This window comes from Megalops cyprinoides, chromosome 25 (assembly GCF_013368585.1).
Source record: "Megalops cyprinoides isolate fMegCyp1 chromosome 25, fMegCyp1.pri, whole genome shotgun sequence".
NCBI classification, from domain to species: Eukaryota; Metazoa; Chordata; class Actinopteri; order Elopiformes; family Megalopidae; genus Megalops; species Megalops cyprinoides.
Window position 1 is genome coordinate 5,189,965 of NC_050607.1, and position 15,263 is coordinate 5,205,227.

Below are 15,263 nucleotides of genomic sequence, written 5' to 3' on the forward strand. Positions count from 1 at the left end.
GTTCAGCAAATGGTGAGAAATGAGCGTTAATTCCCACATGCAGAAAAAATAACACCCCGGAGTCAATGGTGGCCTAATGAGGATTTAAATGGGGCATAGTAGCTCAGTGTACTAATTAGGTGAATAAATGATAAATACCTGTGCTGGAAATGGTGGGGATGGTGAATCAGGTGATTCGCTGGGGCTGGGAAAACGCTTTCAGTGCTTTCAGTGGCAGCTTTGGGCTCCCCTCGTTTTTTCATCATTAATGGGCTTGACGTGCTTAATCAAAATGGAGGGGTTACCTGAGAGCTGGGACAGCACTATGGGTGTGAGCAGGTGTGTGGTCAGCAGGTTAGGAGTGCGTGTGTGTGTGTGTGTGTGTGGGGGGGGGGGGGGGGGGGGTTGTGTTGGGGTGGTGGTCTGTGGGGGATGTTCAGTACTTTTGGGAGAGAGGGTGTGGAGAGCGTGTATTTCAGAGGTGGGGCGTGCATGGATGTGTGTGTGTGTGTGTGTGTGTGTGTGTGTTGGGGTGATGGTCTGTGGGGGATGCTCAGTGCTTTTGGGAGAGGGACCTGTCTGTGCAAAACCTCCTCTCATCACCTCTCCTCCCTCTCCCTCTCTCTCTCGTTCTCTCGCTCTCCCTCCCCTGCAGTTGGGATGACAGCAGCTCTGTCAGCAGTGGGCTCAGTGACACATTAGACAATATCAGCACGGATGACCTGAACACCCCCTCCTACTCCAGTGTCTCAGCCTCCCCTCGCAAGAGCAAGGAAGCCCAGGTACGCTCAGCCCTCCCCTTGATTCAGGCGTGTGTGTGTGTGTGTGCGTGCATTGGTGTGTGTCTTTGTGTGTGTGTATGTGCATGTGTGTGTGTGTGTGTGTGCATTCGTATGAGTGTGTGCGGGTGTGTGTGTATGTGCATGTGTGTGTGTTTGTGTGTGTATGTGCATGTGCATGTGTGTGTGTGTGCATTTGTATAAGTGTGTGTGTGTGTATGTGCATGTGCATGTATGTGTGTGTGCATTTGTATGAGTGTGTGTCTGTGTGTGTGTGTATGTGCATGCGTGTGTGTGTGCATTTGTATGAGTGTGTGCGTGTTTATGTGCATGTGTACGTGCGTGTGTGTGTGTGTTTGTGTGTGTGTATCGCAGTCCAGTATCTGTCCTGCCCTGCCTCTATTGTGTCCATTGTATTGTATTGTAGAAAATATCTTGTATGGACTTGCACTGACAGGATAACAAAGCTGTGATGGATTGGACAGTCATTTTTACTGGTGGTTGAGTGACTTCTCGCACTGCGTGAGTCATTCTTTGCAAGTCGGCCCACTGCCGTCGCTGAAATTTGGCGAAGTGTCTTCCACAGGCCTGTAAAATTCAGATTTCACAGTGAGAGGAAATGAAGAGGGGGCACCTTTATCAGCTCTCATATCTATCGTAACTGCAGACACTTACACACCCAGTGCTTAGTGCTTAAATATCCACTCTGCTTGCTCTCTGGGAGAGGAGAAGGAGCCGTTGCTGTGTGGCGAAAGAGAGCTACCTGGCCTTTTTACAATGCCGTCTCAGTAAAAACTGGGTGGTCTTTGGAAAGCAAGGGTACTGAGACTAAAAAAAAGAAAGACCAAAGAGGTCAAAAAGTCCAAGGCACACTTTTTAAGTGAGTGAAAATTTTTTAAAGCGTTTATTTTATATGTCTAAACACCTACATAGCATTTATTATACGTGGCTAAACACCTACGTGTTTTGGCACACTGGCCCGCTGCGGGGTGTTGTGGCTGTGTGAATTCTACCTTCTGTGGCGCTGGAGAAGAGAGTCTCTGTAAGGTGTTAAAAATAGCCCCGCAGAGCCGCCTGTGCCATGACACAGCAGTGTGCAGTGCTGCTCGTACAGAGCCTCAGAGACTGGAGCTTACCCACTAGGGTAGAAAGAGAGGCAGGTGGGCACCTGGGGTCTGTGTGTGCGCAGTGGGTGTTCATATATTTGTTAGTGTGTTTTGTGTTTGATTGGTGTATGATTTGCGTTTTGTATGCGGGGTGTTTGTATATGCATGCATGTTAGATGCGGGTTTTTGCACAGCATGCGAGGTGTAGTTTGTGTTTGCACAGCATGGGTGGAGCTGTATGTGTGATGCTTTGTGTGTATTTAAGTGCTTGTGTGTGATCTGTGTTCATGCAGTGGATGTGTGTGATGAACGTATGTAATGTGTTTGTGCGCCTGAGTATGTGGGTGCCTATGTGTGAGCGTGTGTTTATGTGTGTGTGTGTGTGCATGTGTGTGTGTGTGTGTGTGTGAGTGTGTGTGTACTGTGTGTGATGAATCTGTAATTGTGTGTGCGAGTGTGTATATGGGTGTGATGTTTCTGTGTGTGTGTGTGTGTGTGTGTGTGTGTGCATGTGTGTGTGTGCATGTGTGTGTGCGTGTGTATGTAATGTGTGTAATGTGTGTGATGAATCTGTAATTGTGTGTGTGTGTGTAAATGGGTGTGATGTATCTGTGTGTGTGCGTGCATGGCAGTGTGTTAATGAGCCTCTGTGGGTGTGTCTAACAGCCCAAGGCAGACGCTTTGAAGCAGTCAGACCATGAGAGCAGCAACTGGGGCGGAGCTGAGGATCTGAAGAAGTCAGACGAGGGGCTGGACAACAGCATGGACCCCGCCTCCAAGTGGAAGCCTTCCTCCTCCTCCTCTTCCTCTCCAGGGCACTACGAGGACCCCGACAGGGCGGGACAGAGGTCAGGGTTGCCCATGTCCCAGACGGGCTCCTGGAGGAGGGGCATGAGTGCACAGGTTGGAATCACCCCGCCCAGGACCAAAGGCACCACCGGAGCCCTCAAAACCCCCGGTATACCTCCACTGTCTTACTCTGGGACTCTAAAGGGGCCTCTAAACTCAGAGGGAAAGGGTTCAGTGGGACGGAGGAAATATTTATCTGTCATCCGTCCCTGTGCCATCTGCTTCTGCATATGATTGTTTCATTCATCCATAAGCCATAAACCATCTCTTGGTGTCATTTTCAAAAAGGTATCTTCTTTAAACAGGGAACAAATCATTACAATTTGTCTTCAGTCCTGCTGAGAACTGTCAAAACACTACATTATTTCACTATCAAACATGTTAAAAGGTCAGGGGAATTTTGTGCTGAGCTATGCTTCCAGCTTAGATCAGGTGTGTGGGTTTCAGATCGTCGGAGTCCTTGCTTGTCTTTAGCAGTGTGGTATTATGCCCTGCAAGTGCACCCTGTTTTGGCTGGGATTAGAACGGCTCTATAATTATGCTGAGCTCTCTGAAATGGAGCACCATGTTGGCACAGGTATTTTTGGCACACCTGCTCCGTACCCTTCTGTTGGTTCATGGACGAATCAAATTATTCACAAATAAGCATTAAAATATGTCTCACCTCTAGTCAATATGGGCTGAATAATTCAGTACGGAGGGTGATTTTACCAAGGCCCAAGGTCTTTGAGTGGAGGAGTAACAGACCTTCCCTGCCCTGACAGGTAAAACGGACGATGCCAAGGCTTCAGAGAAGGGCAAGATTCCCTCCAAGGGCTCGGGCATCCAGCGCTCGCCCTCCGACGCGGGGAAGAGCAGCGGGGACGAGGGGAAGAAGCCTCCCTCGGGCATCGCCCGGCCGCCCGCCACCAGCTCCTTCGGCTTCAAGAAGATGGCGGGCCCGTCAGGGTCGCTGATCACAGCCAGCGGGGCGGCGCTCAGCAGTGGCTCGGCCACGCTGGGCAAGATCCCCAAGTCCCCGGCCATCGGGAAGGGTGGGGCGGGGGGCGGGGGGCGTAAGACCAGCCTGGACGGCTCGCAGCCACAGGATGACGGAGTGCTGCTGGGGTGCGGGGGGTCCCGGGTTCCCCTGCAGTACCGCTCCCTGCCCCGCCCGGCCAAATCGTCCAGCAGCGGCGTGGTCGGCCGTGCCACCGGACACCGCTCCAGCTCCAGCAGCGTCGATTCCAACGTCAGCGGCAAGTCGGGCGGCGCCAAGCGCAGGGACCCCGGCAAGGTGGGGTCTGGACGCTCCAGCCCCGTCACCGTCAACCAGACCGACAAGGAGAAGGTGGCGGTGGCTGACCCAGAGGGGGCGTGTCTGTCCACCTCGCCCAAGGCCAGCCCCACCTCTGCCAGCCAGTCCGGCCTGCGGCAGCCGGGGTCAAAATACCCCGACATCGCCTCTCCTACCTTTCGCAGGTGAGAACCACAATGCACCCCTCTTTGATACAGATATGGAGATAGGGAGTAGTGCCCTACTTTGTACTTAATATGTTTGGGAGTACCACAGGCATAGTGCAGTGGCACTGTACTGGCATTCCTGTATTTGGTGTGAGTGGGTTTGTTAACTATCTGCATTCTGCAGAGCTGGAAAGCAGTGACTGTGCACAGCTGGTTACTGTTCTGGCTGAGAGGGCTCCACAGCAGCAAAGTCAAATCCTGCCAATGGTTCAGGGAGTCTGTAAAAAGCTGTTCTGTCTTTACCCGCTCTGCTCGTTTCTGGAAAGTGCAGCTGCCCTTTGGTAGGCCTCGTTGGTCATATCCTGTTAAATCAATGAACAAAAACCGCGTATTAGTGGAAATATCAGAGGGAAATATCGCTTTGTGTAAAAATGCAGGGATGTTTGCGTTCTTTCAGTTAGAGGCAGGGTCAGCAAAGATCAGAGTGCCACCTTGTGTCCACCAGATATTACTACAGCGTTTCTATAATCCAACCTGACCACTGTGGAAAATGATTTGTCATTCAGGTCAGGCTACCTGACTTGCTGGGCTCGATTGAAGCTGACAGAGAAAAAGCCTTTCCATGTGCAGATGTCCGCCTCATTAGGTTTTGGGGTATGTGACCCGAACGGTATTGGACAGTTATTGTGTGCAGTCTGCCTATACTTACAGTTTTCGTCAGAGCCATTAAGTTGGGCATCCTTCTGCACCATTTACAGATGTGACGTATTCTTCTGTGTCTTGACATGTCAAGGTGTTCTTAAAACTGCAGCTGTGTGTCATCGGTGCTGACACTGCATACATGCAGATATGCCTCATCTATTTTTGGAAATAATATCTAGTAATTTGCTGTTACGTATGTTACCGTTCATATTACTGCTGCTACGTGTGTCACTGTGCGAAATTCAATGAATGAAATGAATGTAGAGTGCTGGGGAGTATGTTTCAGAGCTGCGACAGCTTTGCTTTGTTAAAACCATGATGCTCTTTTATTGAGCAGAAAAGTGCAGATGTTTGCCTTGTGTGGTGGAATTAAACCCACTCCCTGTTGCTGACAGATGGCAAAAATACATGGCGCAGATGATGGCAAAGCTGTGTGGGAGACCTCTTTGTTTGTAGCCAAGGCTAATGGATTCAGGGTGTTTAAACGACAGGAACTCAAACCTTGTTAGAGTACAATACAATGAATGCAGTCAAAAGGTGCTTCTCTTACCCCGGTAAATTAGGCATCACCTGGAACGCTTGCCGCCTTTGAGCAGCGGCCAGTGAGGCAGTATTGAGGACTTGTGTAGGAATGTTGAAACAGCTGCTTGTTGTGACATACTAAGTGAGACTGAAGTGCTGCTTTCGTGTGTCTGGCCCCTCACTGTGCAAAAGGAGCCAGAATTGCAGGTGTTCGCCATCACTTAAGGGGGGGACCGTGTAATCGACACGCGGCGCCTTGTTTCCGTGTTTCGCAGGTTGTTCGGCGCCAAAGCCAGCAGCAAGCCCAGCTCCCCCGGCACGCCCGACTCCGGGAAGTGCCCGTCGGCGCTGGGCAGCCCCCACGCCACGCTGGCTCGGCAGGTGAGCCTGGAGTCGCCCTCCTCTGGGACGGGCAGTTTGGGCAGCGCGGGCGGGCAGAGCGGGGGCAGCAGCCCCCTCTATGGCAGGGCCCCCGAGCTGGGCACAGGCGACGCCTCCCTGGCCTCCAGCCCTGCCTCTGGCCTCTCCATGGCCTCCGGGGGCAGGCCCTGGCCGGCCAGCCTCAGCGGGTCCTCAGCCGGCAGCAAGGATACGCTGAGCTGCCAGAGCATGACCAGCCTGCACACCAGTTCCGAGTCCATCGACCTGGCCATCGGCCACCACGGCTCCCTCACCGGCCTGGCCTCTGGGCCCAAGGTCACCCGCACCGGCAGCGTCAAGTCCACGCTCTCCGAGGGGTGAGTCACACCACACGTACACCGCTGCACGGAAGCCACGCCCCACTCTCTGCTGTGCCATGGCAAAGACATGGACCCACTGCTATACAGCAATAAAGAGAGGCAACAAATGCAATAGATTCATCAGGCATTCACATTTTTTTGATAGTGGCCTTAATATAGATGGCACTGATTCTTTTCACAGAAGCAGTGTTATGAAGCTATGATAAACCTGAAAGGAAGGCATGCAGTAATATGTAGTACATATAGTTGCAGGCATACTCTGGAGTTAATGACTGCATGGTAACACTGATCACATGGTATTTCAGGTTAGAAGTGATCTCTCATCAGTGCAGTGTAATAGGTGGTAATAAACATTAATTAAGCATTTAACAGAGCTTGTTTTCAGTTGGTTGATTGTCTAAAGATGTGTTATGTATTCACGATTTTGGCAATATCTTTCTTTGGCAAAGTATGCTTATAACTTTTTACTGTTTACTGGAATTAACCAAATGTGTGTTCCTGATAATTAATTATAATCACAATGCATTCTAACATTGTGTTTTTATGTTAACTGCAGAAAGTATGAAACACATGCCCAGCCATCTTTGTGTGAGTCAGATGATGATTAGGAAATCAAATATCACTGAGAACAAACTATTTTTAATCCATAATCCACAGAAAGCCGGTTCTGCAATAACGCATCTGGTCATTACAGATTTAATTAAGCACATTAGGGCTGTGTAAACAGCCACCCCTTAGGTTATTGGAATCCGAGTATGGGGCTGTAAAACGATAATAAGAAAGTAATAATATAAGAATGCGCTGTTGCGCAGTAACCTTTTGTCATAGCATAGCATCAGCCTTCATTAGCAGTCCTTATCTGAGACTTCGGATATGGAGACTCTCCATGAGGCTCCAGGGTGTTTATTAAGTGCTGCTTTGTGCAGTTCAGATAGGGATCAGGTGTAATCTGTTCAACATGATGGCTCACAATTTGTGATGAAACACATGTTTGTGTGTCTATGTGTGTGCGTTGTAATTATTCTACTTGCTTGTTTTTGTTTTGTTTTAACAGCATGCCTCTTGACAGAAACACACTCCCCAAAAAGGGACTAAGGTACAACATTAACCTTTACTGTCTTCTATACTGTCATCACCTCTTCCTCTCTGCAATTTAACTTGAATTCTCCTCCACACTGAAACAAGTCATTCTCTCTCTCTGGGGCGGCCGTTACGCAATTTGTCTTTACTCATGACAACAGAGAGTTTCATAAAAATAAATCCATGCATAACTTATCCCAGGATTGCTCAGCTCATATTATACATGCAGATATCAGTTGAAAGTGATGCAAAATGAGCAACTATAATGGCAATAAATTCCACAATGCACAGAGATCAGACCTTACAAATGCATTGGTCTGGGCTGAATAAAAATAATTCTGGGAAACTATAAACAAGCGTGCTTCTAATGAATTCAGTTCTCCAGCCAGGCTTCTGAAAACACGCCATGCTGAGGGGATGCATTGCATCTCATGCTGTGTGGATTCTGCAGAGAAGGCACGATGTTATTTTTGTGAACAAATCACCCATGTTGTCACAAACAGCTCTGATTGGGCCTGCTGGTCTGGAATAATAAACCCCACATATCTCTTCCAGTCCAAATGGCTCTATGGGCGCCCAGTAACTAACTAACGAGTCCAACAGTCTATAGCAGTGGAGTTAGGTCTCTCCTCACCCATCTGCTCCTGGCTTGGTAATGCATCTTCCCCGGGGGGGGTGGTCATTACTGTCCTAGCCTCATGTCCAGTCCGACACTCCCCCACTAATGACCACCAGTCTGTCTGGGCCACGCGGCGAAGGGGCCGAAATTGAGGCTTTAAATTGGGAGCTGGCGACCGAGCAGAGAGCGACCATCTGCCATCCATCTCTGACTGCGTGCAGCGTGGTGACCATGACCACCAAACAGATTGCCTCTCCTCCCAAAGTCCGTGTCGCTGTGGACCACTAAGGCTGTTAGCGATCCCTGCAGTGAGACAGAGTGCAGAGGGTGTCTGCTGCTAACATAGGAGCTTCTCTAACTCTCAGCTGTGTGCGGATCTGTTAAAGAGAGAGTCTCTACAGATATGACCCAACACAGTGAACAGCACAAGATGTCCACAGTGCCTGCCGTAATGTCATTAATATTGCGCATGGAAACGTGAATCCTTAAATCCAAGGTGTCAGCGCTCTCTTTGTAAAACAACTGACGACACCCACACTGATGTTACATTATATTACATTACATAACATTACATATATTCTTGCTCGTTAGAAGAATAATAAATAGAACATCACTAGAAATAAAAACAATGTTTTATATTACTCAGCACAAACTCAGCACAAAGTATAAGCAATGCTTAAAGGGGTACTATATATTTGGAAAAGGATTGTTTCATATCATCTGTCTCATCACATTATCTGTCTCATGTTTGAAAAGAGAATATTCCAGAACCATGCACAGGGGTGTGTACTGTATTGTCAGTGCTTTGCCCCAGGGGCCATTCTAGCCATTTTACAAGGAGCAGGTTACTGCACTGATTGGAAGCCACTGGCACCACCTTTAATTCAAATGCACCAACCTGCTTTTAGGAAGACCTGGAATGGCCCAAACTGATACGCAGTGGCAGTGTTTTTTCAACCCATGGATGCAGAACATACCGCAGTGTGTTATATGCTACTGTCTCCATACTTTTAAATGCCGAAAAACTGCGCCAGGGTGTCTAAATGGGACCCAGGTTAAATAAAGAAAATTTACTTTGTCTGTAATTTTAAGCTCTTTCCTTTTATCTTCCTAATTGTTCCAAAATTTTCTTTGAAATGCTGTGCTCCGTGAATGAGCAAAGCCATTAAAATTGTCTCTAAGGCCAGAGCTGAAAAGAAAGAAAACAACAGAAATGGCCAAATCGTTTTTTTTCCCCCACAACTGAAATGTACATTCAGCATTACAACAACACGATGTAAATGTAAATGTAAATGTAAACTCGACAAAGTCAGGCAATCTCTCATACACTGCAAAGAAATAATAATCAATAAACCATCATGCACAAAGACCAAATAATAGCAGAGAATGAGCAGGTGGCATCGGTAGAATACACAATGAAGTATGCAAGACAATTCAATGACTTCAAAGGAAGGTGCAGACTAATGTAGTCCCAGTAAGGAGGGGAACTTTAACCCATGCTGTCTAGCCTGCACAAATGCAAGAAAAAAAAATGAGTTCATTCAAAGGTCTCAGGTGATTTTCACAGACTTCAGAAATGTGAATGATGTGTCTGACTATGTAAATACATGCATGGACGTGCACGTGTGGTGCGTGGTATCACTTTGTGCATGTGTTTCTATGTGGTATAAATTTGAGTTCATTCCTTCCCCCTCCCCCAGGTACCCCCCCTCATCTCGACAGACGTCCCATGAGGAGGGGAAGGAGTGGCTTCGCTCTCATTCCACAGGGGGGCTGCAGGACACAGGGAGCCAGTCCCCTCTGTCCCCATCGGGGACGTCCTGCTCCGCTGCTGGCAAATACCACTACTCCAACCTCCGTGAGTCTTACATTACCATACAGCACTGCTCTGTGAGCACCACCACTCCAACCTCCGTGAGTCTTACATTACCATACAGCACTGCTCTGTGAGCACCACCACTCCAACCACCGTGAGTCTTACATTACCATACAGCACTGCTCTGTGAGCACTTCTCCAACCTCTGTGAGTCTTACATTACCATACAGTAATGCTCTGTGAGCACCACCACTCCAACCTGTGCACGCCTTATATTATCATACAGTAATGCTATCTCAGTACCACCGCTCCAGCCTGCATGAGTGTTACACTAACATACAGTAATGCTCTCCCAGTACCACTACTGCAATCTTTGTGAGTCTTACATTCAGTACTGCTCTTTGAATGCCAATATTCCAACCAGCATGAGTTTTATACTTGGTACAGTAATGCTGTCTCAGTACCACTACTTCAACCTGCGTGAATCATGCACAACCAACATGCTGTACAGTAGTGCTCTTTGAAAACCAGTACTCCAACCTGCAGGGTCTTACACAATTGTGCAGTAATGCTCTTTCAATACCCCTACTCCAATCTGTGTGAGTGTAGCACTAACATACAGCAATGCTCTTTTAATACCACTAACTCCTACTTGTTTGAGTGTTTTACTCATACACTGTCCTGCTCCCTCACATTCTGCTCTCACAGTGAGCCCCACCAGCCTGTCCCAGTTCAGCCTGGCCGGACCCAGCATGAGTCGCTCCAACAGCATCCCAGCGCAGGACTCGTCCCTGGACCTGTATGGGGAGGCACACCCACTGGGAGGCAGTGCCACCTCCTTGGAGGACCGGCCGCGGGGCATGAGCCGGTCCGGATCCTTCCGGGACAGCATGGAGGAAGGTAGGCAAGGCGCCGCACCCGGGGAAGGCTGACCTGGGGTCAGTTTACAACTGACAGAAATTAACAGCCCACAGTGAATTGTCAACAGTGGTTAAGGAATTATAATTGAATTGTGTGTTTGCGCCGGAGTAACAGAAATTGAAATTGACTGGGGCAAATTGATTTGAAGCAGGTTTATAATGAGATTACAATGAGAGGGAAATTTAATGAATTAGAAAATAGAAATGACTCCTTTTCTTCTGGATGTTTCACACCTCCCCGAGCAGTGTTATCTCTCCTAGATTTAATCTAATGACACTATAGATTCACCAAGTTCAAGGGATGGGGTCACAGATTCACACGCTGTGATTAGCCGGCATTATGCTTGATATCTGACACAGTGGACGTGTCTGTGAATGTCTGGCTTTGAAATACGACAGCCATCAGAAGTGCTAAGAATGTGCTTCAGAAAGATCAGCTCAATACCCCCCTGCAAGGCTTCCTGTGTCCAAGTTTGCACAGGAAGAGCTTGTGTGGTTTAAGGTTTATGAAGACTTGAGTTTTTGGTTTCTCTATGCACCTGTTTAGAAATTTACTAATCCCTCTGTACTCTTTGTCCCCTTCGTCTTTCTGTAGTCCATGGATCCTCACTGTCATTGGTCTCCAGCACATCCTCTCTATACTCAGCGGTAAGTCACATTCATTGATGGAGCCTGTTCAGACTATGGGGAGCGGAAAAAAAGAGGAAAAGTCTAATTATCACATTCACGTACAGTACCAGTCAAAAGTTTCAACACACTTGATACACACTTTGATAATTACAAACATGCATTCAAAGCCATTTTGATCTAAAGACTTATGCTTAAATGCTTGCATTTTTTTCTTACACAAATATGAAGTTGATGCCGATGTATGAATTTCTTTCAGAAAAATATTTTATACGCTATGTAGAGCGCGTTACGTTACATGATTCGTTTTGATTTCATTAGCGTTATTAAGCTTCTCTTACTTTTCAGTTAGCATTTGCTATATTTTTAACATTAAATCGTTTCCTCAAAGAATTAGAATTTTTTCCAATCTAGTGTTCTAATCGCACCGATTCTAGCATACGCACTAAACGGCAAATCACACCGGTGTGACCGTACGAGCGAAAGAGTTAAACCCAATTAAACCCAATACACCACACGAATAAAGTGATTGAAATGCATGCGGCCCTCTCCCCTCACTTACCTTTCCTACTTTTGTTGGAAATGAGAAGACAGTGTTCTGTAAGCGAGAGTCAATTTCCTGCTCTTTCTTTCAAATTCCTGACCGCTTTTTTTAGGAAGGCTATTGAGATTAGATTTCTAATTTAGATAGATCAGAATAGTTCAGAATATAGCGGGCTAGCTAACAGTCTGTCGACCCAGGCAGCTAACTAGCTAGCCAATTATGTCCAACCAGCTTACTGGCTAAGTGGCGTTAGCTTGGTGGTTAACGCTAGTAATCTATGTGGTTGTTTAGTAGTTAATTTAGTATAGCCCAAATGTAAGATGCTTTTATTCTGCTTAGTGAACAATCATTGAGAAGCTTCCTTGCTTTGAGGGAAAGGCAATTTATTTGATAATGGTTGGATATGCGTATTTTGTTATATTAGCGTATTAGGTAATTAACGGGTTGTTTTTATCGCGGTTGTATTTGGTTTGGGCAGCATCTCTGGTTTGTTACGTTCAGTGGGAAATGCAGGTGCAGTTGAACATCTTGTGTGTGTGTACTCACACACACACACACACACACACACACACACACTTTTGATTGCATTTTATAATGTGCATCCTTTTACAAGGCAACAGAGTGGAACGTTGCATCAAATCCAATCAGACACTACAATATATCCCACAGTGGGATATATTGCAAATATTACTGATTTAATTGTTAATCTGAGTAATAAAGTGGTTTGCAGTCACTCAAGCCTGGGCTTTAGGGTGATGAAATAAACAGCCTGAGGATTGTGCTGTACTGTCTTCGACATGAGGAAAAACTGAGGAGTCCGATGCGCCTGTCTTACATGTGTCACAACAATGAAAAGCTCGTGTTGATCCACAACTCGACGCACACGCATCTGCCACTCTCAGCTCCCTCTGTTTCCTGTGCTTAAGCAGAAATATTCTCAAATTATTTGAAGCCCATCCTGTTTAGACTGCTATTTCAGCTGAATAAGCGATGGGGTGAACAGAATGCGCTGAAAGGTTGGCACCCTGATGAACTGAGAAATGAGAAACCATGTTGGATTTGCGTTTGGGTTTATCCACCATCTCCTTTCGGCTTGCTGTGTGAGTTGCCCAGATCAGTGGGTCATCATTTCCTCTGCAAAACTCTTTGCGGATACAGACCTATCAAGAAATGTGTTCAGGAATGATGTATGGTCCCAAGAGGTGATATTATCTACTGTCTGCTAGGCCGTTGGCTGTGCTGTGCTTAAATCATGTACATAAATATGAATACATTTTGTCCTCACAGTGGAGATATCAGAACACAACTGTATCTCACAATTGCTTTGGTTTGACACCGTTTAACATGGTTTGCCCTTTCTCTCTCTCACAGACAGAAGAAAAGGCCTACTCAGAGGTATGTAGCTTCCATGCATGTTTAACACATGTTTATTACAGTACCTTTGTAACAATAATTATGATGATTTAACAGTCAGAACTAATCAAAGCACAGTGATCCACGTTAAAGTGTCAAAAATTAAATGACCAGTTAATGAACAGTACGTCATCTGCAAAAGGGCAGCATTTTTAAGCTTATTAGCTTTACCATAGCTGCCATGTAACTGATGGTTTATAAGTGGGAAGTGATTCCCCTGGTAATAGCTGTTTAACCCTATGTTGCATTGCTTTTTCAATCAATCAGCCTTCCAGATAATACCTTTGAATTGATATTTATCACCAAACAGCATAAACCATCTTTACAATAAGACAGTCATGGACAAAAATCAAGAGTAATATTTTAATTTAAAGCCCACTTTGTTTTGCTTCTTTTATATGTTCATACATGTTTTATTCACAGTTTTCTTATTTAAGACACATTTCATTATTGATTCTTGACTTTGTTTCCATGCTTCATGTTTTCTCATTTAATTAATCCATCTTACATGGAGTCTGTGATATTGACATGTTTGTCCAAGACTGTTGTGCAGATCTATATGTGATGTTGAATGCCTAACCTTGTAATGGATTTTAATCTCTACTCACAACAAGAACTAATAAACTGATTTCATTTGCACTAATCTAATTATTCCCAACTGAGTTTTTGCTGTTTGGGGCAAGCATGCAACATAGAGTTAATTTTACTCTTCTCTTTTCAATTAAGGGCCAAACTGTCCAAAACTCTACGGTAATATATCATTTACATTCAAGCTTCATTACTGCATTTCATGTAACACATCAAAGTTTGTCATAAGTGGCTTTTCCTGTAAGCGTGAGTGCTTGTCAGAGGCCTCATATGCACGCTGTATTACTGTCTTTAAAGGAATTTCATTTCAGCATAAATGCCAAGGTAGCTGGGGTTGTTATAGGGGAAGATAAAACTAACAGAAAGTGCCTGATTGGACATACCAAGCTCTTGCGAATCAGCTTTGCAATATTCTGTTTCAAGTTTGAATTAGATACACATAATAAGTTATGATTGGGATATAAACTGTTGATTATTTTTCTTTCTAAACACAACCCTAGACGTTGTTTAGATGAAGCTGTGTGTTAGTTGCTTTGCCATGGCATCTCTGGCTGCAGGACTGACCCCGTAAGGTACATGACCTGATATTCTGTGCCAACAGCAAATCAGGAAACTGCGGCGAGAGCTGGACGCCTCCCAGGAAAAGGTCGCGACTTTGACATCTCAGCTGTCTGCCAACGTAAGTGACGATGACCCAGAAATGCAGTGGGAAGCTTCAGCGCAGGTGCAGTGAAGAGAATGGTGTTTATCATTCTGTGGACGTGCTGTCGAGTTCACGCACATTATAAATTCAAGCTCCTGTTAGAGGAATATTTTCAGTTAAACAATGTCACTTGTTGAAGATTATCTGATTGTATATTGTGAGTGTGGTGCTTTTTTCAGTTATTTTAACAAAAAATTATCGGTCAACCTGCCCGTTTTTGCTGATTTTAGGTTTCTGTATGTGTCAGAGCATGAGTGCGCATGTCTGTGTGTTTGTCCGTGGATCCGTGTGCATGTTTGGGTCGCTGCCTGGCTGGACATTTTTACACAGCTATATAAAGCTAAATGAAGCTGTTTGCAGAAGGTGTTTTCTGCAACACCGATTTAGCCATCAACTCCTGAATACAAATAAGTCTTGTCCAGTCTGACTGAAAAAGCATTAATTGAGCAAGCTAATCAGCCTGGTGCCAACTGGCAGGGCTGTTTTGAAGAGTTCTGACGTTCTACATTTGTGAAGCCCAGATGGCTGCTGCTTTGCAGAGAAGGAGGAAAATCCTCATTGTTGTCCTCCATTACAAAGCACTTGAGACTGAGACAGTCTTTAACAGATAAGGAGCTGTGAGCGGCCTTCCAGAGAGCTTTCACTTTCTGTTTCATTTGCAATTGATACAATAATCTAGACCTCCAAACTGAACAGGCTCGGATTTTGCCTAATTGTCAAACCCCCTAAAGACCAGTGAATGACACTCAGTTTCCTCATGGTGTCGTACATATTTTGACTTTAAAGTATTCAAAGCGGCCCCCTATGTGGAGGAAAAAAATTATTATGTTGTT

General features: G+C 45.9%; 1 protein-coding gene across 1 annotated transcript in view; it reads left to right on the plus strand.

Annotated features, from left to right (window-relative positions):
* The window catches only part of nav3 (neuron navigator 3), a 119,073-nt gene that overhangs the window by 77,819 nt on the left and 25,991 nt on the right, over window positions 1-15,263 (plus strand). Inside the window, exons 12-21 of the mRNA XM_036519792.1 lie at window positions 635-761; window positions 2,531-2,822; window positions 3,478-4,174; window positions 5,656-6,117; window positions 7,175-7,216; window positions 9,520-9,677; window positions 10,344-10,535; window positions 11,151-11,203; window positions 13,098-13,121; window positions 14,329-14,406. Coding sequence (XP_036375685.1) covers window positions 635-761; window positions 2,531-2,822; window positions 3,478-4,174; window positions 5,656-6,117; window positions 7,175-7,216; window positions 9,520-9,677; window positions 10,344-10,535; window positions 11,151-11,203; window positions 13,098-13,121; window positions 14,329-14,406 — 2,125 coding nt within the window. The remainder of the gene's footprint in view (window positions 1-634; window positions 762-2,530; window positions 2,823-3,477; window positions 4,175-5,655; window positions 6,118-7,174; window positions 7,217-9,519; window positions 9,678-10,343; window positions 10,536-11,150; window positions 11,204-13,097; window positions 13,122-14,328; window positions 14,407-15,263) is intronic.